At 53.7% G+C, this 23,819-nt stretch overlaps 1 protein-coding gene across 3 annotated transcripts; it reads left to right on the top strand.

Annotated features, from left to right (window-relative positions):
- The first annotated feature begins 79 nt into the window (after positions 1–79).
- lrp6 (low density lipoprotein receptor-related protein 6) lies at positions 80–23,493 on the top strand. 3 transcript variants are annotated; one of them, XR_013653732.1, is made up of 24 exons: positions 520–945; positions 3,209–3,611; positions 8,757–8,954; positions 9,031–9,227; positions 11,700–11,834; positions 12,089–12,485; positions 12,680–12,851; positions 15,185–15,401; positions 15,487–15,776; positions 15,849–16,075; positions 16,145–16,329; positions 16,674–17,000; positions 17,076–17,278; positions 17,773–17,984; positions 18,158–18,348; positions 18,951–19,160; positions 19,229–19,354; positions 19,426–19,662; positions 19,830–19,946; positions 20,248–20,481; positions 20,573–20,709; positions 20,787–20,884; positions 21,477–22,319; positions 22,539–23,493. XR_013653732.1 is itself a non-coding variant. In XM_078942066.1 (23 exons), exons 3-23 carry the CDS (start codon positions 8,761–8,763, stop codon positions 21,775–21,777), a joined length of 4,407 nt encoding a protein of 1,468 aa, XP_078798192.1. In that variant the 5' UTR covers positions 80–187; positions 3,209–3,611; positions 8,757–8,760; the 3' UTR covers positions 21,778–23,493. The 3 variants fall into 3 exon arrangements, 2 of the variants coding, with proteins under 2 accessions (XP_078798192.1, XP_023808082.1); XM_078942066.1 differs by lacking the exon at positions 520–945 and adding an exon at positions 80–187 and having other exon boundaries at positions 21,477–23,493; XM_023952314.2 differs by having other exon boundaries at positions 21,477–23,493.
- The last annotated feature ends 326 nt before the right edge of the window (positions 23,494–23,819 follow it).

Below are 23,819 nucleotides of genomic sequence, written 5' to 3'. Positions count from 1 at the left end.
TGAGAACCCTCTTCAAGGGGTCACGGGAGCGCGCACAGCTCCTGACAGGTGAAGCTGGGCTGCATCCCAGGTCCACACATTCACACCACGCAGCCTGTTTCTGGAGGAATTTACTCATGCAAGAACCAGAAAAACCTTCAAGTTAGAGTGCAAACCACTACCCCACCGTGCCGCCCGAAGCTTCCAGGTACAGGAGAAGATCTGGTTCTGGATCAGCGTAACTTTTCTGCACTCCTCCTGATTTCTGAAGGAGTCGGAGGAGTTCAGGAGGGGTGGAGGTCTGATGCTGGGTGGGCTAAACAGAGACAAACACACACGGTTCATCTTTAATGAGTGTGTGCGCGCGCGCGCGCAAACCACTGAAAGTCCCGGCGGAAGTACTGATGTGATCGAAATGCCGAAAATCAGGTGATGATGAGAAAATCTGTAATTACAGGTGAAGTAAACTAAGAAAAAAACACGAGGGGGGGGCGCTACCCTCCATGCAGTGACAAAGTAGTCCCGCTGCTGTTCTTCCCCGCATGCTTCCCCATTTGCGGGCTGCCCCCAGCTGGTTTGTGGTTGCTGCGGGCGCGCGGCGCACGTGAGCGCGGGGAACGCGAACAACAATAGAAAGCAGAGGAGGGAGGCGCAGGCGCAGGGAGCAGCTTCCTCGCGGCGGAAGGAGACGTCGGATCTCCTGCAGGACAATGTGAAGGAGCCAAGCGGAGTAGACGCAGCAGCCGGGATGGACGCGGAGGCGCCGTGAGCTTTTTCGCCGCTGCTCCCCCACCAAAACCCCGTTGAGGAAAAGGCTTTTTCCTCCTTTTTGTTCCCGAGGAGCGGCCGCGGAGATGGGAGACGAGCGCTGAGGAGACGCGGCGGCTCGGCCGAAGAACGGCAGAAATATGGGTGTCGCGCTGCGGAGTCTGTTGTTGTTGTTTAGCTTTTCTTTTGTCGTACGAGGTAAGTTGAGCCCTCCCGGACCACTACCGCCGTTTTCACCGAAATACGAGCTGTTTGTGCGGGTGGAGGTGTGCGTGTCCTACAGCGAAAACGCTTTTCCAGAGTTCGGCCCGCGGAGCTAAAGCTAGCTTCCCGCTAGCAGCCCGTTTGTGTCGGACGAAGGAACCGCAGAACAGCCGACGTGCGGGAACAGAACCGCAGCTAGAGCCGCGCGTGGGCCGCCGTTACCCGGCGTGGCCGTGGACTTTACCGGCAGCTTCCTCGTTTCCACGGTTTTACCGTGTAACGTAAAGAGCAACAATGCTACGGAGCAGCAGGTTAGCCGCGGCTAACGTAACGGGGACTACTTTTCACGTGTGATCGCGGTGGGGTTGTGCTGCGGTCACACCTGCGTGAAAGACCCACAGCAGCAAAAACAAGAAGCGCCGTGTTCTTCAGTGGAATCCCAAAGGTTCTGATGACCTCCTGCAGAACCCGGGAGAACCCACAAAACTGGCCAAAATCATTAAACTGTACCGACAGGAAGGTCGGTGTTCCGGTTTCATCCGGATCGCACCTTTGTCTGGATCTCAGTGGATCCGGGTTTGATCCGAACTCTTCAGGTTCTGGCTCAATGGACTTTTCATATCAGGCTGGTATTCCGCTCCCACACCTATCAGGTGTTCCCAGCCCGGATAGGGTTGGGTTTCTGACCCAGAACTGCAGGATCCTGGTTTCTGACCCAGAACAGCAGGATCCTGGTTTCTGACCCAGAACTGCAGGATCCTGGTTTCTGACCCAGAACTGCAGGATCCTGGTTTCTGACCCAGAACTGCAGGATCCTGTTTTCTGACCCAGAGTTGCAGGATCCTGGTTTCTGACCCAAAGGTGCAGGATCCTGGTTTCTGACCCAGAGTTGCAGGATCCTGGTTTCTGACCCAAAGGTGCAGGATCCTGGTTTCTGACCCAAGGGTGCAGGATCCTGGTTTCTGACCCAGAGTTGCAGGATCCTGGTTTCTGACCCAAAGGTGCAGGATCCTGGTTTCTGACCCAGAACTGCAGGATCCTGGTTTCTGACCCAAAGGTGCAGGATCCTGGTTTCTGACCCAAAGGTGCAGGATCCTGGTTTCTGACCCAAAGGTGCAGGATCCTGGTTTCTGACCCAGAGTTGCAGGATCCTGGTTTCTGACCCAGAGTTGCAGGATCCTGGTTTCTGACCCAGAACTGCAGGATCCTGGTTTCTGACCCAAAGGTGCAGGATCCTGGTTTCTGACCCAGAGTTGCAGGATCCTGGTTTCTGACCCAGAGTTGCAGGATCCTGGTTTCTGACCCAGAGTTGCAGGATCCTGGTTTCTGACCCAGAGTTGCAGGATCCTGGTTTCTGACCCAGAACTGCAGGATCCTGGTTTCTGACCCAAAGGTGCAGGATCCTGGTTTCTGACCCAGAGTTGCAGGATCCTGGTTTCTGACCCAAGGGTGCAGGATCATGGTTTCTGACCCAGAGTTGCAGGATCCTGGTTTCTGACCCAGAACTGCAGGATCCTGGTTTCTGACCCAAAGGTGCAGGATCCTGGTTTCTGACCCAAAGGTGCAGGATCCTGGTTTCTGACCCAGAGTTGCAGGATCCTGGTTTCTGACCCAGAACTGCAGGATCCTGGTTTCTGACCCAAAGGTGCAGGATCCTGGTTTCTGACCCAAAGGTGCAGGATCCTGGTTTCTGACCCAGAGTTGCAGGATCCTGGTTTCTGACCCAAAGTTGCAGGATCCTGGTTTCTGACCCAGAGTTGCAGGATCCTGGTTTCTGACCCAAAGGTGCAGGATCCTGGTTTCTGACCCAGAGCGTCAGGATCCTGTAGCAGCTGAGTGGTCATATTGCGGGTTTGGGCCGAAGCAGCCGTCTGCATAACCCCCCAGGAAGGGTTTCCCAGTGAGAACAGAACTCAGAACAGAACCAGGAAAACTGAAAAATTCGACAGCAGTTCCAAACGGGTTTTGGAGGAAAGTAGTTTTTACAGAACCGCTGATCCAGATGATGACAGGTGGACCTGCGTCCAAAAGACCAGAAATGTTTGCAGGTCTGATCTGAGTCATTGAATCCAGAACAGACCCGTGTTGGGGGGGGGGGTTAAATAGAAGGGGAACAGCATCATTGTGTACCTGAATTTGTTACCGCGGTAACCTGCCTCCGTCTTGGGCCGGACCCCTGACATCCGTGGGGTTCTGCTGGTCCGTTTCTGTGCAGTCGGTTCCGTGGCCGTTCCTGAGCGGTTCTTCTTGTTTGTAGTTGCAGGCGAGCCGCTGCTTCTGTACGCGAACCGGCGGGACCTCCGCCTGGTGGACACCGCCCACGAGAAGGCCAACGACACCGTGGTGGTGGGCGGGCTGGAGGACGCCGCCGCCGTGGATTACGTCTACTCTCAGGGCCTCATCTACTGGAGCGACGTCAGCGAAGAGGCCATCAAACGCACGTTCTTCAACCAGTCGGGCGCCAGTCCGGTCCAGACGGTGGTGCAGGGTCTGGCCTCCCCGGACGGCTTGGCCTGTGATTGGTTGGGGAGCAAACTTTACTGGACAGACTCAGAAACCAATCGGATCGAGGTCGCGGAGCTGGATGGGTCTCTGAGAAAGGTTCTGTTCTGGCAGGAGCTGGACCAGCCCAGAGCCATAGCCCTGGATCCAGAGCGAGGGTGAGTCCTGTCTGGGTCTTTCTGTGTGCGTCTTGTCTGAAGCCAATGTTTCCCAGAATGCACTGGGGGAGGCAGAGGATTTGGAGCAGGAAAGGCAGCAGGTTTCAGTCTGGAATCCTGATGGGGGTTCAGACCCTCTGAGGTGGAGACGCGGCTCCAGAGCGGCTCCTGCTGTGGTTTCAGCTCTGCAGATGCATGATCTTCATCTTCACTGCAATTCCTCTTCATCACGTCTTTGCTCTGAGGAGAAGCCTGAACTTAAAGGATGATGAGGTCATCATGGACGTCATCATCCTCAGAACCAGAGATGCTCCAGTGGTTTCTACTGGAACATCCCTGGTTCTGATCCAGGAGGTCAAAGTGTTTGGGTTTTCCGGCGCCGCGTTTGTCGGTTCAGAAAAGCGGGAAAACGGAGGGTTCCCTGCTCCTCTGCATCAGGAAGTCCAGCGGGACGCACCGTAAAATGAAGCCGCAGTTTATTTTCAACCGGCCTCCACCTGCTGAGCTTCATCTGCGGCCGACGTTGCTCTGACATCCTTCAGCGCTGCTCCTCCTCCTCCTCCTGTCCTTCATCAGCAGCTCTGCTGTGCTCCCAGCGTCTCCCCCAGGGAGGAGCTGTAAATCCATTAGGACTCAGATAAAAGCAGCCGATAACGGATTCAATCATATCTTTAAATGTGCCCCCCCCCCCCCCCGCCGCTGTTTTCCCGCCTCCTCTCTGTTCACGGAACGGCTTTCCGTCTTTGATCCTCTGTCAGATAACGTCTCAGAGAGCTACCGGCACTAGAACAGGACCGGTCCAACAGGTGGTTCTGAGGGTCCGGTCAGGCCGGATGGACTTTGATCTGGAAGGTTTTCCAAAGTTTCTGGGATTCTCTGGTTCTGATGGGGATCTGATCAAAACATGTTGATCAATCCCCTGATTGATCAATCATACAAGTGTGTGTTGTGTCTCTGTGTGTCTGAGTTTCTGTGTGTTGTATTTGTTAGTTGTGTGTCTCTGAGTTTCTGTGTGTGCGTGTTGTGCCTGTGTGTGTTTGTGTTGTGTTTCTCTGAGTTTCTGTGTGTGCGTGTGTGTTGTGTCTGTTTGTTGTGTGTCTGGGTTTCTGTGTGTGCGTATTGTAATTGTGTGTGTGTTGTGTCTGTGTGTGTGTTTGTTGTGTTTCCCAAGTTTCTTTGTGTGTTCGTTGTGTGTCTGAGTTTCTGAGTTTGTTGTGTCTCTGTGTGTCCGAGTTTGTGTGTGTGTGTTGCTTGTGTTTGTTGTGTGTCTCAGAGTTTGTGTGTGCATGTTGTCTCTGTGTGTGTTTGTTGTGTGTATTTGAGTTTTAGTGTCTGTGTGTGTTTTTGTTGTGTTCCCGAGTTTCTGTGTGTGTTGTGTCTCTGTGTGTCTGAGTTTGTGTGTGTGTGTCTCTGAGTTTCTGTGTGTGCGTGTTGTCTGTGTGTGTTTGTTGTGTGTCTCTGAGTTTCTCTGTGTGTGTGTGAGTGTTTGTTGTAATTGTGTGTGTGTGTGTTGTGTCTCTGTGTGTCTGAGTTTGTGTGTGTGTGTCTCTGAGTTTGTGTGTGTGTGTGTGTTTGTTGTAATTGTGTGTGTGTGTTGTGTCTCTGTGTGTCTGAGTTTGTGTGTGTGTCTCTGAGTTTCTGTGTGTGCGTGTGTGTGTGTGTTTGTTGTAATTGTGTGTGTGTGTTGTGTCTCTGTGTGTCTGAGTTTGTGTGTGTGTCACTGAGTTTCTGTGTGTGCGTGTGTGTGTGTGTGTGTGTGTTTGTTGTAATTGTGTGTGTGTGTTGTGTCTCTGTGTGTGTTTGTTGTGTCTCTGTGTGTGTTTGTTGTGTCTCTGTGTGTGTTTGTTGTGTGTCTCTGAGTTTCTGTGTGTGTTTGTTGTAATTGTGTGTGTGTGTGTTGTGTCTCTGTGTGTGTTTGTTGTGTCTCTGTGTGTGTTTGTTGTGTGTCTCTGAGTTTCTGTGTGTGCGTGTTGTGCCTGTGTGTGTTTGTGTTGTGTTTCTCTGAGTTTCTGTGTGTGCGTGTGTGTTGTGTCTGTTTGTTGTGTGTCTGGGTTTCTGTGTGTGCGTATTGTAATTGTGTGTGTGTTGTGTCTGTGTGTGTGTTTGTTGTGTTTCCCAAGTTTCTTTGTGTGTTCGTTGTGTGTCTGAGTTTCTGAGTTTGTTGTGTCTCTGTGTGTCCGAGTTTGTGTGTGTGTGTTGCTTGTGTTTGTTGTGTGTCTCAGAGTTTGTGTGTGCATGTTGTCTCTGTGTGTGTTTGTTGTGTGTATTTGAGTTTTAGTGTCTGTGTGTGTTTTTGTTGTGTTCCCGAGTTTCTGTGTGTGTTGTGTCTCTGTGTGTCTGAGTTTGTGTGTGTGTGTCTCTGAGTTTCTGTGTGTGCGTGTTGTCTGTGTGTGTTTGTTGTGTGTCTCTGAGTTTCTCTGTGTGTGTGTGAGTGTTTGTTGTAATTGTGTGTGTGTGTGTTGTGTCTCTGTGTGTCTGAGTTTGTGTGTGTGTGTCTCTGAGTTTGTGTGTGTGTGTGTGTTTGTTGTAATTGTGTGTGTGTGTTGTGTCTCTGTGTGTCTGAGTTTGTGTGTGTGTCTCTGAGTTTCTGTGTGTGCGTGTGTGTGTGTGTTTGTTGTAATTGTGTGTGTGTGTTGTGTCTCTGTGTGTCTGAGTTTGTGTGTGTGTCACTGAGTTTCTGTGTGTGCGTGTGTGTGTGTGTGTGTGTGTTTGTTGTAATTGTGTGTGTGTGTTGTGTCTCTGTGTGTGTTTGTTGTGTCTCTGTGTGTGTTTGTTGTGTCTCTGTGTGTGTTTGTTGTGTGTCTCTGAGTTTCTGTGTGTGTTTGTTGTAATTGTGTGTGTGTGTGTTGTGTCTCTGTGTGTGTTTGTTGTGTCTCTGTGTGTGTTTGTTGTGTGTCTCTGAGTTTCTGTGTGTGTTTGTTGTAATTGTGTGTGTGTGTTGTGTCTCTCAGTTTGTTGTGTGTCTCTGGTCAGTGTGAACAGCAGTCCCACAGCATGTTCCTGCACAATAAGTCACCAATGAATCGTTTTCACGCTGTGCAATACGCAGATCACAGAAGACATGAATTATGATCAATGTTTCCCTTAAATGTGCTGAAACAATCGATGCATTCGACCAATCAGATGGAGCCCTTTGATGTCAGATTCCCGCCTCCTATGTAGACGAGGTTCATTTGGAGAATAAGTGATGTTAACTCTAATTTAAATGAAGCTGTAAGTCAAATGGAAATGATCTATGTAGATGTTTTGCTGTTCATGTATCACAACTTATGTCTTCATCGCAATATTGATCACTAATATGGCGAGTTTTCCTCGTATCGTGGCGCCCTACAAAAAAACCCGGTGTTTGTGCGTCGGAGGAGCTCAGCTGTTCTCATCAATGGATTATTACCGAAACCCTTCAACAGTAAGGAAAGCTCAAACTGCAGGTTCCACGGTTACATAAAGATTCTATTATGCGTCTATTAGAGTACAATGAAATCATATGTTGTGTTTGAAATGTTCAAGGCAGACGTGGACCCGGCTCAGCCGCGGCGATGAATGCTTGGGGGGGCGGCACAAAGCGGCTTTGTTCTGCCGCGCTCTGCACGCCTGGACTCGGTCCAGGGCGCTGATGGTACGGTTCAGGGACCGGTCCAGAACCCAACCAGCAGCTGCTGGGAGGTGGTTGTCTCTGTGTGAGCGCTGCAGCAGCAGCTGGATCAGGACCACGGTTCTGACCCGCTTTAGCGAACCTTTCAGAAGGACTTTCGCTTTTCTATGGAGCAGATTTTATAACACTAAATCAATTCATTCAAGCTAACCGTCATCCGTGCTCCAGTTCCTGACCGAGTACCTGGTCTCTGCTCCTGCTCCTACACCTGGATGTGGATCCTGTCTCCGGCTCGACTCACACCCCCGACTGTCCCCCCAACTCCATCTGGATGAAGCTCGTCTGCTGGACTTTAAATATGTAGTTGTAGAGTTAGATAAGTTAATTCTGGTAAATCACCTGTCCGTCCTGGGGGAGGATCCCTCCTTCATGCGGACCCCCCTGAGGTTTCTTCCTTTTTCCAGAATCCGTTTTTTTAGGAGTTTTTCCTCACAGAGAGGGGGGGTCTAAGGGCAGGAATGTCCAGTTTAGTATTTTCCTATTGAATTCTTTGTATTCATGATCCTTTTGAGTTCATGTTTAACTTTTTCAATTACCGATACGAAACCATTGAGACGACTGTTGTTGTTGTGAATTTGGGCTAAACAAATAAAATTGAATTGACTAATGGAGAAAATAGAATTAAGTTTTGGATTCTGGAGCTACTTTTTTATGATTGAAGCTTACAGTCACAATCGTGTGACGTCGTTCCCAACCAACCAGCTGCTGTCACTCAGTCTCCTGCACAAGCACAGGCTCCTCCCCTTTTTTGAGGGGCTGTTCTATGACCTGATGATGGACGGTTCAGGCGCCCACCCCCTCCCAGAGTCACATGGCACCAGCCCATGTGTGTTTTGTAGTTTTTTGGGCTGAACCATTGAATGGACCGAGTGATTGTGACTTCGCCCGTAGAAAATTCAGATGCCACTTTTTAAATGATATGGATGCCGCCATGTTGGAGCCAGCAGTCGTCTGTAAGCAGTGCTGGGTCCTAGTTGGTCTGAGTCATCGTTTCTATGGCAACCATTCACACAAATCTGGAATGAGCTTGGTTTAAGGCCACACCCCTACCACTTGAAAGCGGGCTACATAAAATCTGTCAAATAATTTGGACATGGGGGGCCTGCAGGCCCCGCCTACTTTCGTTGAGGCATCTGGTTAATGAGGCTTGTGAAGAAGATGTTGAAAGAATGAAAAAGTTTATCCGATTCAGATGTTCTGTTTCTGATTTCAAATATTTAAATACTTTGGTTCTTATTTGATAAATTCTGTCTGAGCTTTGCTCATTTCCTCAACGTTCGCTGGAGTCCAGGATGATGAGTGGATGGGGTCGCCGTCAGGTTTGGGTTTGGTCCTGGTTTGGAAGAGTCTCAAAGCCTTAGATGGGTTCAGGACGCTCAGACCGGTGTCGTGGTTGGAGTTTGTTCTGCTGGGTTTTAAATGGCCAGTATTATGGTCAGACATCCCATAATACTGTTCTGGTCCCGTCCTCTGATGCTCCTCTGCTCCGTCAGGTTCATGTACTGGACAGACTGGGGGGAGGTCCCGAAGATCGAGCGGGCGGGGATGGACGGCACCAACCGCTCCATGATCATCCACAAAGACATCTACTGGCCCAACGGGCTGACGCTGGACTACAGCCAGCAGAAGCTGTACTGGGCAGACGCCAAGTTCAACTTCATCCACCGCTCCAACCTGGACGGATCCCACAGGTTCTGACCCCATCCCGACCCCCCACCCCACACTCTTCCACTGCTTGATTCAATTCCGTGTTCTTGCTCTTCACAGGGAGGTGGTGGTTAAAGACGAGCTTCCTCACCCCTTCGCCCTCACGCTGTACGAGTCCACGCTCTTCTGGACCGACTGGAACACCCACTCCATCCACTCTTGTACCAAGGAGACGGGGAGGGGCCAGCGCACCGTGCACTCCAACATCTTCTCCCCCATGGACATCCACGTGTTCAGCCCCCGGAGACAGCCCGTCTGTGAGTGACCTTTCACCGGCCCCGCCCCCCTATTTTCTGTTTCCTTTACATTACCTAGTGGGTTCTTGAGCAACGTTCTAGTGTCTGAAGGTTCATCCAGGTGACGTCGTCCTGAAGGTCAGTCCTGGCGCTCAGAGGTCACGTCTGACCTTCAGGTCTTCCACAAAGGTTATTGGATGATAAACGAGAATTTTTCCCGTTAAAGGTCACATTTCCCGCCGTGGGCCCCCACCTCCATACTAGTGATATTGTAATTTTGCACAGGTGTAACCAAAACAGGGCACAGACGTCACGTGAACAGAATGTGACACCCAGAGTAGCGGGGCTTCTGCTGGTGCTAATTTTGTGGGTTGATCTGTGCCCCCCATGTGTGAACGTTACGTCACTTCTTCTCTTCGCCAACATCGAGACAGTAAAGCCGCTTGAATCATCGGTAACATTTCCCAGCAGCTCTGTCCGAGCTGTTACCGGATACTAGGGCTGGGAATCACTGGGTGCCTCACGATACGATACTATCACGGCATGGTGATATTGTGATAATCGATATATATCGTCTCTAACAACTCACGATATATCAAACTTTAAGAAAGAAGAACTTCAAAAACTGTTTTTTGGAAAATATTTCCCCATTTATTTTTTAGTTTTTAAACACAATAATAATGAACAACTTGTGTCCTATTTGGTGTAATGAATAACAGACTTCTGTTTAACATTTCTGAAATCAGTAATACTCTGTCTTTGACAAAATGACAATTTTCATTTGGACATATCTGTAAAGTTTGGTTTAAACAATAGTTAACATGAACAGCAGCCATTATTTAGTACTAAACTACTGCAGTCAAGTAGCTGCCAGACACATTGGTACTAACTGTTGAAAAACAAAACCATGGCTATTATTTACAAAACTAGCTGTGAATCAGATATTCTGTGAACAAATTATAGTGTCTTTCTTAAAAATAAATGACACCATTTAGTGCAAATGTGGTGGAAACAAAAATAAAATTCTCCCAGAAAACAAAAATTCAAGTAGCTAGAAACTTTCCTTTAAGTTATATTAGACTTAAACTGCTTTCCAAATAAATGACCAGGAATAAAATCCATGAACTAAAGTGCATCTAAAAGTAAAACATCTTTGTGAACAACACGTGTCTGTGTCGGTATCCTCGTACGCTGGGGACCGAACTGCCATCAAACAAAACAGAAGAAGAAGAAAACGAGCACATGGTGGGGCAGGCCAGCCCTGGTAACTGCACATGTGCAGTAAGGACCGAGCCTGACTTTGTGACATTTTAGTTTCTGTTTCCTGGCCAACGCTGAGATTGCTAAGATCTGAGGAGAGGGTCTGTGAAATGCTCCCAGCAGGAGGGGCCGTGTAACATGGGGGGGGTCTGTGTCTGCAGCCGAGTGACGTGGGGGGGTCTGTGTCTGCAGCCGAGTGACGTGGGGGGGTCTGTGTCTGCAGCCGAGTGACGTGGGGGGGGTCTGTGTCTGCAGCCGAGTGACGTGGGGGGGTCTGTGTCTGCAGCCGTGTAACGTGGGGGGGTCTGTGTCTGCAGCCGAGTGACGTGGGGGGGTCTGTGTCTGCAGCCGAGTGACGTGGGGGGGGTCTGTGTCTGCAGCCGAGTGACGTGGGGGGGTCTGTGTCTGCAGCCGAGTGACGTGGGGGGGTCTGTGTCTGCAGCCGAGTGACGTGGGGGGGTCTGTGTCTGCAGCCGAGTGACGTGGGGGGGTCTGTGTCTGCAGCCGAGTGATGTGGGGGGGGGTCTGTGTCTGCAGCCGAGTGATGTGGGGGGGGTCTGTGTCTGCAGCCGAGTGACGTGGGGGGGTCTGTGTCTGCAGCCGAGTGATGTGGGGGGGGGTCTGTGTCTGCAGCCGAGTGATGTGGGGGGGGTCTGTGTCTGCAGCCGAGTGACATGGGGGGGTCTGTGTCTGCAGCCGAGTGACGTGGGGGGGGGTCTGTGTCTGCAGCCGAGTGACGTGGGGGGGGGTCTGTGTCTGCAGCCGAGTGACGTGGGGGGGTCTGTGTCTGCAGCCGAGTGACGTGGGGGGGGTCTGTGTCTGCAGCCGAGTGACGTGGGGGGGTCTGTGTCTGCAGCCGAGTGACGTGGGGGGGGTCTGTGTCTGCAGCCGAGTGACGTGGGGGGGTCTGTGTCTGCAGCCGAGTGATGTGGGGGGGGTCTGTGTCTGCAGCCGAGTGATGTGGGGGGGGTCTGTGTCTGCAGCCGAGTGACGTGGGGGGGTCTGTGTCTGCAGCCGAGTGACGTGGGGGGGTCTGTGTCTGCAGCCGAGTGACGTGGGGGGGTCTGTGTCTGCAGCCGAGTGACGTGGGGGGGTCTGTGTCTGCAGCCGAGTGACGTGGGGGGGTCTGTGTCTGCAGCCGAGTGACGTGGGGGGGTCTGTGTCTGCAGCCGAGTGATGTGGGGGGGGTCTGTGTCTGCAGCCGAGTGATGTGGGGGGGGTCTGTGTCTGCAGCGGTCAACAGTCCCTGCTCCCGGGACAATGGCGGATGCTCCCACCTGTGCCTGCTGGCGCCGTCCAGCCCCTTCTTCCGGTGCGCCTGTCCCACCGGCGTGCAGCTGCTGGAGGACGGGAGGACCTGCAGAGACGGTGAGGGGGGGTCATCTTCTCTGTGTGTGTGGGGGGGTCGATTGAAATGTTTGTGCTAATCGTTTGACCCACAGGTTGTTTGTGGTTTCATGGATGTTCTGCTACTGGGTTCTGTTTGACCCAAACTCTCATTTGGGTCAAAGGCTGAAACATTTGTGTTTAAATCTCCACATTTGGAGCGTTTTCTTGTTGACAGCTGACCTCCTCCTCTTCCTCTGCCGCCTCCTTGTCGCCGTCCTCCTCCACCTCCCCAGGTGCGACCCAGATGCTGCTGCTGGCTCGGCGGACCGACCTGCGGCAGATCTCTCTGGACACGCCAGACTTTACGGACGTGGTGCTGCAGGTGGAAGACATCCGTCACGCCATCGCCATCGACTACGACCCCGTGGAGGGTTACCTGTACTGGACGGATGACGATGTGAAGGCCATCCGTCGCTCGCGGCTGGACGGCAGCGACGCCCAGTTTATCGTCACGTCTCAGGTGAGCCATCCTGACGGCATCGCGGTGGACTGGATCGCCCGGAACCTGTACTGGACCGACACCGGGACCGACCGCATCGAGGTGACTCGTCTTAACGGCACCATGCGCAAGATCTTGATCTCCGAGGACCTGGACGAGCCCAGAGCCATCGTTCTGGACCCTGTGGCTGGGTGAGTCCAAGACTTGGATGGGGTCTGGCTTTGATGTGGGTCAGAGTTTTACTGTCGGCGATGAAGCAGGGCAGATGTTCTCCTTTAGGTCAGATGGTGAACAACCAAAGTGTTTCGTCGTTTGGAGGGACATTTTAAAGCAAAACCAGTTTCAATGATGTGAGGATCTGAGGCAGCCCGGTTCTGTGTCACAGATACATGTACTGGACCGACTGGGGCGAGGTGCCGAAGATCGAGCGGGCCGATCTGGACGGGATGGAGCGGGTGGTGATGGTGAACACCTCCCTGGGCTGGCCCAACGGCCTCGCGCTCGACTACCACGAAGGGAGGATGTACTGGGGGGACGCCAAGACGGACAAGATCGAGGTGAGACGTCGCTCTGCCGGCCCGCTCAGGTCCAGGTAACGCCCACGCTGGCTCTCACACCTGAGGGTGAGACAGAAATGAAGGACGGGTGTGGAGTTCTGAGAGAGAAACAACTAAACAGGTTCTAGTAGCTGGGAACGCTGCTCAGGCCTCAGGAAGTTCTGAAGGTTTTTGGAACGCTTCTCCGATCCCTGGGTTCTCCGATCCCTGGGTTCTCCGACCCCTGTTCTCCGATCCCTGGGTTCTCCGATCCCTGGGTTCTCCGATCCCTGGGTTCTCCGATCCCTGGGTTCTCCGATCCCTGGGTTCTCCGACCCCTGTTCTCCGACCCCTGGGTTCTCCGATCCCTGGGTTCTCCGATCCCTGGGTTCTCCGATCCCTGGGTTCTCTGATCCCTGGGTTCTCCGATCCCTGGGTTCTCTCCTCCGTCCTTCAAAAACCCGTTTCTCTTGTTTGCTCTCAAACGGTACAGAACAGTTTCAGTCCCAAACTGGAGCGGGTCAGCAGAGGTTCTGTCTGAATGTGGACCACGTCTATAGTGAGTCGGGTCTGACAGTTTGCTGCTCCTGGTTTTACCGCTCGGCTTCCCTCCGGGGGCTGCAGGGCCCCTTCTTTGGCCCCCGTCAGAGGGGCCTCTGCTGGCCTCCTCCCCCCTCTGTTCCTCAGCGGACCCAGTTCTCCTGGTGAAGGCCCACATCTGGTTCTGATTGCGGCGTGCGCTGCAGCTGCGGTGGGCCCTGTTTAGACCAGAATGTGAAAGCCGCCCTGCGGTCCGCGTCCAAACCAGCGGAGACCTTCTGGCTGAAGCTCCCGGGATGGAAACTGCGTCTTAGATTTACCCACCGCCTTCCTGATGCTTTCAGGGTGGGGGCGACCACACGGGGCCGTCCTGGCGGCAGCCAATGGCGCAGCTCCACGCGGCGCGGATGGGGAACGGGGGCCGTGCCGATTCCAGGCCTGGCTGGTCTCTTCTGCAGATTCCTGACATTTTTCATGGCTGGCTGTGCTTCAGCTCCGATCAGATCAGACCGCCAGCTCTGGGTCTGAGGCTGTCGCCCGCTGGAGCCCGATACCGTCAGGAATGCAGGTGTTTTCATTCCTGGCGTGTTCAGGTGATTACAGGGGACCGGGGTCACCAGGCCCCTCCCAGCACAGACGCGTTTTTGTCAGAGCGCCTCGCAACTTTTTCTGCCGCTGCTTCTCACTTCTGGAGATTTTCTCCAAGTGTTTTTGTGGAAAAGTCAAAGCAGCTGCAGTCATGTGACCACCAGCTGGATGAACGTCTGTCATTCCAAACACATTCCTGTTGGTAGCCGTCCGTCGACACCAGGAGTCTGTTCATTGTTGACAGAATAGTCATCCAGGATGCTGCACAGCAGAAAAATGATTCAAAAAGTTCAAATCTGAACTGGAAAGAGAACCTTCTAATGAGTCTCCAGGTAGGAGCAGGAGGTTAAGGGTCAGATCTCCGCCCACCGACCAGGTGTTAATGATCCAGATGAAAGGGGCGTGTCTTATTTGGGGTGTAATGGACGTAGAGGCCGCCGTTACCTTCACTTCCCATTAAAACCATCCTTTCTTTTTGATTATTTCTAGTTATTTATTTCATGAGGTGCACTGGTGACTCGACCCCTCCCACAGTGAGCTAAATCAGAACCGTGGTCTGGTTTTCTGCTGGATTTTCCTTCTTTTGCAGTTTCAAAGCGACTCATCTTGACTAAAATGGAAATCTGACACGCACATGTGTCCATTTCTGTTTGGGTGAAACCCCTCTCAGGTGTGCTGGCGACTTTACCTGACAGTCTAGTCACCTCAGTGTAGAAATGACTAGAACCTGAACAAGTGGGGAGTTCATGTGGTCTGACCTGGGGTTTTGAGCCGCCATCGGTGTGTTTCCGTGTGAACGGGGCCGTGGCTGTAACGCACTCTGAGCCTGCCATGAAGACTCGCCATTTACCGTTCAGAATTGATGCATTTGGGCAGGAAGTGACATCACAAAGCTTAATGAAAATGTGAAATAGCTGGGACCCAGACCGTTAATCCATGCTGTCTGTCACCTGTCGGTTCAAAGGCCACGCCCTAAATCCCTAAGGTTGATAAAAAAATCCTGATGTAAAATAATCGTCACTAATATTCCATCTGAGCATGGAGGGAATAATTTGATACCAGGAGCCTCAGCGGTTTGGTGGTCGAGTCCCAAAGGATGAATGGAGAGTGTCCCCAGTGGACGTTTGCTGAACTGCACGTTTCCAGTTGTTTTCCGACACTTGGATCCTGGAACGTCAAACTTTTCCAGCACAGTCCAGTGCTGACACTAGAAGCTGTTTGTGCAGGTGATGAACGTGAACGGCACCGGGCGGCGGGTTCTGGTGGAGAACAAGCTCCCTCACATCTTCGGCTTCACGCTGCTGGGAGACCACATCTACTGGACGGACTGGCAGCGCCGCAGCATCGAGCGCGTCCACAAACGCACCGCAGAGAGGGAGGTCATCATCGACCAGCTGCCCGACCTCATGGGCCTGAAGGCCACGTTCGTGCACGAGGCCTTTGGTGAGTGGCGGACCCCCCCTCTAGGTCTGGAGTTTTCTGCTGGCTCTGAGGGTTTGATGTGTGACGTGGGTTTTGCGCCTCACAGGTTCGAACCCGTGTGCAGAGAGCAACGGCGGCTGCAGCCACCTCTGCCTCTACAAGCCGCGGGGGGTCCAGTGCGGCTGCCCCATCGGGCTGGAGCTCATCGCCGACATGCGGACCTGCATCGTCCCCGAGGCCTTCCTGCTCTTCTCCAGACACACGGACATCCGCCGCATCTCCCTGGAGACCAACAACAACAACGTGGCCATCCCGCTCACCGGCGTCAAGGAGGCCTCCGCGCTGGACTTTGACGTCACCGACAACCGGATCTACTGGACCGACATCACTCTGAAGGTGAGCGTCTGAGCGGGCCGCCTGGTCTGTCCAGGGAGCCCAGTTCTGACCCGAGTCTCTGTGGTTCTGCAGACCATCAGCCGGGCATTCATGAACGGCAGCGCTCTGGAGCACGTGGTCGAGTTTGGCCTGGACTATCCTGAGGGCATGGCGGTGGACTGGCTCGGGAAGAACCTTTATTGGGCTGACACCGGCACCAACCGCATAGAGGTGGCCAAACTGGACGGGCAGCACCGGCAGGTCCTGGTCTGGAAGGACCTGGACAGCCCGCGAGCTCTGGCTCTGGATCCAGCTGAGGGGTGAGCGCTGCAACCGTCTATGACGGGTCCGCGGTACTGTAGGTTCTGTTCTGACCCGGCTCTCTGCAGGTACATGTACTGGACCGAATGGGGCGGGAAACCGAAGATTGACAGAGCTGCAATGGACGGAACCGGCCGCATTACTCTGGTGGGAAACGTGGGCCGGGCCAACGGGCTCACCATTGATTATGCGGAGCGGCGGCTGTACTGGACCGACCTGGACACCACGCTCATCGAGTCCTCGAACATGCTGGGTAAGCCGCTTTCTCGACCAGGACCGCTGCTCTGCTGTAGTGAAGAGGGTTGATGAACATGTCTGGGCCACACGGTCCTGCTGACATGAACCGGGTCAGAGCTTACTCCTTCAGACCCGGACACATTTTAAATTCTGTTTTACAAGTTTGATCCAAATTTGAACTGGACTTATGGGACCGAACTCGGACTAGTTCTAGAGTCTGGACCAGGTTTAGTCTAATCTACTAAATCTACTCAATCGGATCCAGACTTGTTCAAACTCAGTCTTGGTTCGGTTTTAAACTGGACTCTTGGTTTGGGCCGGTTCCAGGTGCAGCGTTCAGATCTTTGCCGTTCTCTTCAGGTCTGGACCGTGAGGTGATCGCCGATGACCTCCCACATCCGTTCGGTCTCACCCAGTACCAGGACTACATCTACTGGACGGACTGGAGCCAGCGCAGCATCGAGCGGGCCAACAAGACCAGCGGGCAGAACCGCACCCTCATCCAGGGCCACCTGGACTACGTCATGGACATCCTGGTGTTCCACTCGTCCAGACAGGGCGGCTGGAACGCCTGCGCCGCCACCAACGGGCACTGCTCCCACCTGTGCCTCGCCGTGCCCGTCAGCAGCTTCGTCTGCGGATGCCCCGCCCACTTCTCCCTCAACGAGGACAACAAGACCTGCAGCGGTGAGCCCCAGTTTCAGGGTTCTGGTGCTGGACCGGAGGTCAGGTGTGTAACCGGCGCTTCTGTCCCCCCTTCAGCCCCCACCTCCTTCCTGCTCTTCAGCCAGAAGTCGGCCATCAACCGGATGGTGATCGACGAGCAGCAGAGCCCCGACATCATCCTGCCCATCCACAACCTGAAGAACGTCCGCGCCATCGACTACGACCCGCTGGACAAACACCTGTACTGGATCGACTCCAAGCAGAACCTCATCCGCCGCGCTCAGGAGAACGGCAACCAGGTAGGCCAACGCCTGAACCGGAGGCGGTTCTGTTGCTGTACCAGCCGGATCTCGGTCTGGAGACGACGTCTGGCTGTGACTGTTGCGGAAGGTTCTTGAGAACAGATCGAAAACCTTTTTGTCAGAAGTCGCCATCTTGAAGCGCCATTTTACCTGCCAGGTGTTTGTCACATGACCGACCGCTGTCAGCGTCCCGGGTCGGGTCATTCAGCGCTTTAGTTCTTGGTTGTTCTCCTGAGAACTTCAGCTTCCTCTCCTCAGACCTGAAACGTTCTTCTCCCGTTTCTGACGGAACAACCAGAACTCCTTCATTCATACTTTTGGACCCCGTTGGGTTCTGGAGGACCGCTCGTGTGTGAATCTGGGTTTTTGGAAGAGGACATTTCCAGAGTCTCCTCTCCTGGACCGAGAACTTCAGGCTCTTTGCACTGAGACCTGAAGCATGTGGTTCTGACCCGCAGGCTCCTGTGACCCGTTTGTGTTTGCTGTTCCAGTGCACGACGGTGGTGTCCAGCTCCCTGATCGGACCGGGTCAGGTTCTGCAGCTGTACGACCTGAGCATTGACATCTTCAGCCGCTTCATCTACTGGACCAACGAGGCCACCAACGTCATCAACGTGACGCGCATGGACGGCAGCAGGGTGGGCGTGGTTCTGAACGGCGAGCAGGACCGACCGCGGGCCATCGTGGTGAACCCAGAGAGGGGGTCAGTGACCTTTCTGTTTGCACGTGCACGCTCCTGCGCTTTCATGCTCCCCGTCAGTTCATTGGAACTCCAGAACTGTCTGGAAAGATCAAAGTTCTGGTTTGGTTCTGACCGGCCCGTTTGGACCTGTACCTGCAGAAAACTCAGGCAGCGTCTCCCCTGCTGTCCCACAGGTACATGTACTTCACCAACCTGCAGGACCGCTCCCCCAAGATCGAGCGGGCGGCGCTTGACGGCACCGAGCGTGAGGTTCTGTTCTTCGGCGGGCTGGGGAAGCCCGTCGCCCTGGCCATCGACAATGACGTGGGGAAGCTGTTCTGGGTGGACTCGGACCTGCGGCGCATCGAGAGCAGCGACCTTTCCGGTGAGTCTGGGTCACAGTGGGATCTGCTGAATGCATAGAGATAGGTCTGCTTTTCAAAATAAAACTTCCTTCAGAGTAAAGTTGGTGGAGCAGAGAGGAACAGGTTTCCTTTGGCTCCATGTCTTGGATTGTTGGACGCCCCTCATTCCACACATTCATCAGATCCGTCGTCTACCTGCTGGTTCCTGGCCGCCGGGCTTTGGCTTCTTCATCTCTTGAAGTCTTCATCCTCACTTCCTGCTGGAGTCAGGATGCTTCATGTGGCCGTTTGCAAACAGCAGTGAAGTCTGGATTTATGATCTGTGACGGTTCTGCTCGTTCCCTCCTCGCTGTCTGACGTAAAACTTTATTGAAACTGTCAACAGTTTACACTCAGAGGCTCTGGCATCTGAGAATGTGCCGCGGGGGAGCGTCCGACCCTGGAATCTTCCGTTCTGTTGGGTCCGGTCGCTGAAGAACTTTTTTTCCGTCTGTATAATTCTGAGCATCCTTGTTCCTCCTCTTGCCTCCCCCGCCTCCCCCTTCAGCTCCTCTCCCCTTTTGTTGCCTCCGTTCCTGAAGTTTTTCCTTCCCCGGTGCTTTTATTTTGTTAAATCCTTCAGGAGCCAATCGGATCGTGATCGCAGACTCCAACATCCTGCAGCCGGTCGGGCTCACCGTGTTCGGAAACCATCTGTACTGGATCGACAAGCAGCAGCAGATGATCGAACGCATCGACAAGATGACGCGGGACGGCCGCACCAAGGTGCAGGCGCGCGTGTCCTACCTGAGCGACATCCACGCCGTGCACGAGCTGGACATGAGGGACTACGGTGAGTCCGGCTCACGCCACCAAAATGGTTGTGCGAAGGCGGCGGCCTCAACCTGGTTGACCTTGCAGGCAAACACCCGTGCACGTGGGACAACGGCGGCTGCTCGCACATCTGCATCGTGAAGGGCGACGGGACAACGCGCTGCTCCTGCCCCGTCCACCTGGTGCTGCTGCAGGACGAGCTCTCCTGTGGAGGTAAAGCGCCGCCCTGACCCGCACGGACGGGGCTCTGCGGCACCGCCCACATCACCTTCTGTCGTCCTCAGAGCCCCCCACCTGCTCGCCGGACCAGTTCGCCTGCACGTCCGGCGAGGTGGACTGCATCCCGCAGACGTGGAGGTGTGACGGCTACTCGGAATGCGACGACAGCAGCGACGAGGAGGACTGCCCCGTCTGCTCCGAGGACGAGTTCCAGTGCGACAGCCGCCAGTGCATCGACCTGAGCCTGCGCTGCAACGGGGAGGTCAACTGCCAGGACCGCTCCGACGAGAACAAGTGTGAAGGTGAGCGGGGCAGAGTGGCGAGGACGGGGCGCGGCTGGCGGGGGGGTCCGGCAGAAAAGCACTGGTCGTCAAAGTGCTGAGGCATGATGGGCTGTTTGACCGTCCCGGACTTCGCTGGTCCGCTCAGAAGGTTCTGGATTAAGATGTTCTGATGTTTGCGTCCGCAGTCCCGATCCGGTGTCCCGCCGATCAGTTCTCCTGCTCCAACGGTCAGTGCATCGGGAAGCACAAGAAGTGCGACCACAACATGGACTGCAGCGACAACTCTGACGAGATCGGCTGCTGTGAGTCTCCATGGCGACACGCCTCCCTAAAGCTCCGCCTCTGCTGTGAATGTGCTACATGCTAACAGGAGCTGCATGCTAACAGGAGCTACACTTTAGCTCCATGCTAAACGTATACTACATATTAATAAGCTAATAAGCTACACGCTAACAGGGGGTTAAGTGCTAATGGGGCTGTGTGCTAACGCGAGTTACATGCTAACAGCGGCTACGGGCTAACGGGGGAGGATGCCAAAAGTTTTTTTTTTGTTTGTTTTTCCTCCTGTTGGCTCCACTAAAACGTTTTTTTGATGTTTGTCAGACCCAACAGAGGAGCCGCCGCCTCCAACCAACAGCACCATCAACTCCATCGTGGGCGTGGTCATGGCCTTGTTCGTGGTGGGCGCCATCTATTTTGTGTGTCAGCGCGTCTTGTGTCCCCAAATGAAGGATGACGGCGAGACCGTCACCACCAACGACTTCGTGGTCCACGGGCCGTCGTCTGTGCCGCTGGGATATGTTCCACATCCGAGTTCGCTGTCCAGCTCGCTGCCCGGTGAGCACCGCGCTCTGAGCTTCAGACGCCTCGTTTCTGCGTTTTTAGGCTCCACCTCCTCCTGACATGACTCGCCCTCACCTGTCCACAGGTATGACCAGAGGGAAGTCTGTCATTGGTTCCCTAAGCATCATGGGCGGGAGCAGCGGCCCGCCATACGACCGGGCCCACGTCACCGGGGCCTCGTCCAGCAGCTCGTCCAGCACCAAGGGCACCTACTTTCCTCCGGTGAGGCCCGGCGCAACACGCCTCCCCGCCGCCACCACCTCACAGACGTCTTGGTAACCTGCTGCTCTGCCTTTCAGATCCTGAACCCTCCCCCCTCTCCCGCCACGGTCCGGTCCCAGTACACGCTGGAGTTCGGATACTCCTCCAACAGCCCATCCACCCACAGATCCTACAGGTCCGTCTGCACCTCCAGTCCCAGTTCAGGTTTAGGCGCTCGCTGCAGCTTGTTTGGATTCCCACGGGTTCGTCCTGGAGTCCATCTTACTCTAGAACAAATATTTAGTTCTTCTCTAGGTTCTGATCCGAAACTGCTAGAGTGAGAATAAAAACAAGTGGCTGTAACGTCAGCAGTGGTTCTGTCTGTGGGCCTCCGCTGATGGATGCTCTGTTTGTGTGGGCGGAGGAGCTCATCTGGAATCCAGACCTGAGTGGACCCATCATGATTCAGACCGACCACACAGGCCGCCGTGCGCCTCGCCAAAAACCTCAGCGCTTGCAGAACTGAGCAGAACTTCAGGTTTCCACTCGTGGCTGTTGGAGCCTGATGATCTTCATCATCGTCACTCGTTTAGCTGTTTCACCAAGTGAACGTCGGCGTTTGATGCTGATTGTTTTTAGTCATTTAGTCAAACTCCCTCCATCTAGTCTGCGGCGGTTTCTCAGTGGTTCTGTTCTCGTGTTCTGGTCGGTTCAGCTGCTCCGGGGTTCTGTTTGTCAGGACAGCTTGTTGTGTTTTTCCTGTTTTACCACGTCTCCCTCTTTTTCAGTTACCGGCCGTACACCTACCGCCACTTTGCTCCTCCCACCACGCCCTGCAGCACGGACGTCTGCGACAGCGACTACACGCCGGGACGCCGGGCGCCGCTCAAGTCCAGCGGCGCTGCGAAGGGCTACACCAGCGACCTCAACTATGACTCTGAGCCGTTCCCGCCGCCGCCAACGCCCCGCAGCCAGTACCTGTCGGCGGAGGAGAACTGCGAGAGCTGCCCGCCGTCGCCTTTCACCGAGCGCAGCTACTCCCACCACCTCTACCCGCCTCCGCCGTCCCCCTGCACGGACTCCTCGTGAGCCACACCGCCCGCTCTCTGCACGGCTCCGCCCCTTTATGTAAATAGCAATTGTGCATATATGAGGTCAAACTTGGAAGGAGCGTTGGACCGAAAAAGGGAAAAGGGAGAAAGGGGAGCTGCAGGACATTTGTACATTTGAAAAAGAGAAAAGCATATTTATATATTTTCTATACAGTGTTTACTGATGACGCCATAGAGATTTGTATTAAGAAATTTGTACATTTTTTAAGAAAAGGTTTTATTAAAATCGTGACAAATATAAGTTGCCTTAAACCAGGAGAAGGACAGAAAGCACACCAAGCAGCGAGACGTTCCATTTCTCCAAAGCCAAAAACAGCCCGAGCAGGCGGTGGCCACACCCATTGCTGCGCCGCTCCATGGTTACCATGACAACCTGAGGGGGCGGACAGCCTACGTTGAGAATCCATTTTTCTGAACACTGTGTGGTACGAGGAAGAGTGGAGATGGAGCCGTGCCCCCCCCCAGACCATGGCGTACGGCGGCACGAAGGAACCGTAGCGGCGCAGCGGCAACCAAAATGTGAGTTTGGTGGTCGCGTGACGGCGCCGCCGCTGGGCTCCTCGTCCTGTTGGTGACCTCGTGCCTCAACAGCTTCACCTTTTGGTTTCAGTGCCACCTGATAGTATTTTTGTACCACGAAGCGTGTAGATAAACGTATTTATAAGCTATCTAGAAGAGCCTTGTAAACCAGTCTGATTGTTTCTCATTCCTTTTTATATCGCCTCTATTTTTCTACAGAATCAGACGTACAGCGACAATCTCCCAACACTTGAACATATCCAGGTTTTTCTGTCCCCACGTGGGCCAAAAAGGTGGGCGTGGGGCCGTGTGGGCGGGGCTCGCAGTAGTTTCCCTCCGGGTGCTGAAAAAACACCAGCATGACGCCAGACAATCCAACGTCTGACACACATCTGTCTGTGTTTCAGAAGGAAAGCTCCACATTAAGACGCCAAAGTTTACATGAAAAGATGCGTTTGTCCCAAAGTTCCTGTAGGAGGACGTGAAACCGTCTGACGTTCCCGCCTTTGACGGTTTTCTGTTCCGGAGCATTTCCATTGCACGTCTGCTCTGGAAAAAGCTCCAAATGTTTGCGCGTGTTTTTATTAGAAGCTCGGGTTTCCAGAGGGGGTGGAGCCTGTCGGGGTGGGCCTTCGGGACGTCTCATTACTGCACTTTACAGGACGTGGTCCGACAGGAGGTTTAGCTTAGCTGCAGAGCTGCTCCGTGGAGGCCTTTGGACGTCCACAGATCAGAGCTCTGGATTCACAGAAGACGGATCAGATCTGACCGCTTCATCATGCAATGCTTCTGCAGAAACCTCCTCATTCTAACCACACTGAAAACGGTGGTGCTGCAGAGGACGGCTGACGTGCGGACTCCTTTGGGGCCTGCGGGAGGCGCCGTTAGACAGTCCAGGCACTGGAAGTGATGCACAGACTGAAGATGAATGAAAAGGCTGACGGGAAGGGAGATGGTTTTGGGTGAAAAGCACTTTTGTCTGTGTGAGGAAACCCTGGACTGCTTCACCCGGACGTTTGTGGACGCTTCATTCCTGCTGACTGTTGTTCTGCCTGTAACCTGATCTCCACATGGACCTGTACAGCCCGCCAGCTGCTCCCATAAGCTCTTGTAATCTGTCAAATGTTGGTTTATTTTCTGCTTTTGTTGAATATAAATTGAACTTGTCATGGAGTATCTGTGTGGTTGTTGGTGCTGTTGGAGAAAACCTCAGACCGTGGAGGGCCGGGTCATGTGGTCAGGCTGGGGGCGCGTCAAGAAACCGTCCAGGAAAGGACGATTCCTCCGGAAAAGAGTTTGGGACGACGTTTCGACTGGAAGGTTTGAAGAGTAACTTTGAGGAAGCGTTAGTGATGACATCAAAACGGAGGCGTTCAGCAGTTTGATGTACCGTGTAGAATCCTGATTCTGAAACCAACCGGATTTTCTTTTAGTGACGTTGACGGACGTCTGGATCCGGCCAGTCGGAGAGCTGCTTCCTCGCAGGAACCGGTTCGTTTA

Source organism: Oryzias latipes, chromosome 23 (assembly GCF_053564925.1).
Source record: "Oryzias latipes strain Hd-rR chromosome 23, Olatipes_Hd-rR_3.1".
Taxonomy (NCBI): Eukaryota; Metazoa; Chordata; class Actinopteri; order Beloniformes; family Adrianichthyidae; genus Oryzias; species Oryzias latipes.
The sequence above is the reverse complement of the archived record's forward strand: the minus strand, read 5'-3'. Positions and strand labels throughout refer to the sequence as shown.

What these genes read in the sequence shown, in the direction of transcription:
- lrp6 (XM_023952314.2), top strand. Translation starts at nt 888, where the DNA reads ATGGGTGTCGCGCTGCGGAGTCTGTTGTTGTTGTTTAGCTTTTCTTTT. An exon ending in GGACAACAAGACCTGCAGCG is followed by an intron (nt 17,001 to 17,075) that starts GTGAGCCCCAGT and finishes TCCCCCCTTCAG; the next exon opens with CCCCCACCTCCTTCCTGCTC. An exon ending in GGACGAGCTCTCCTGTGGAG is followed by an intron (nt 19,355 to 19,425) that starts GTAAAGCGCCGC and finishes TGTCGTCCTCAG; the next exon opens with AGCCCCCCACCTGCTCGCCG.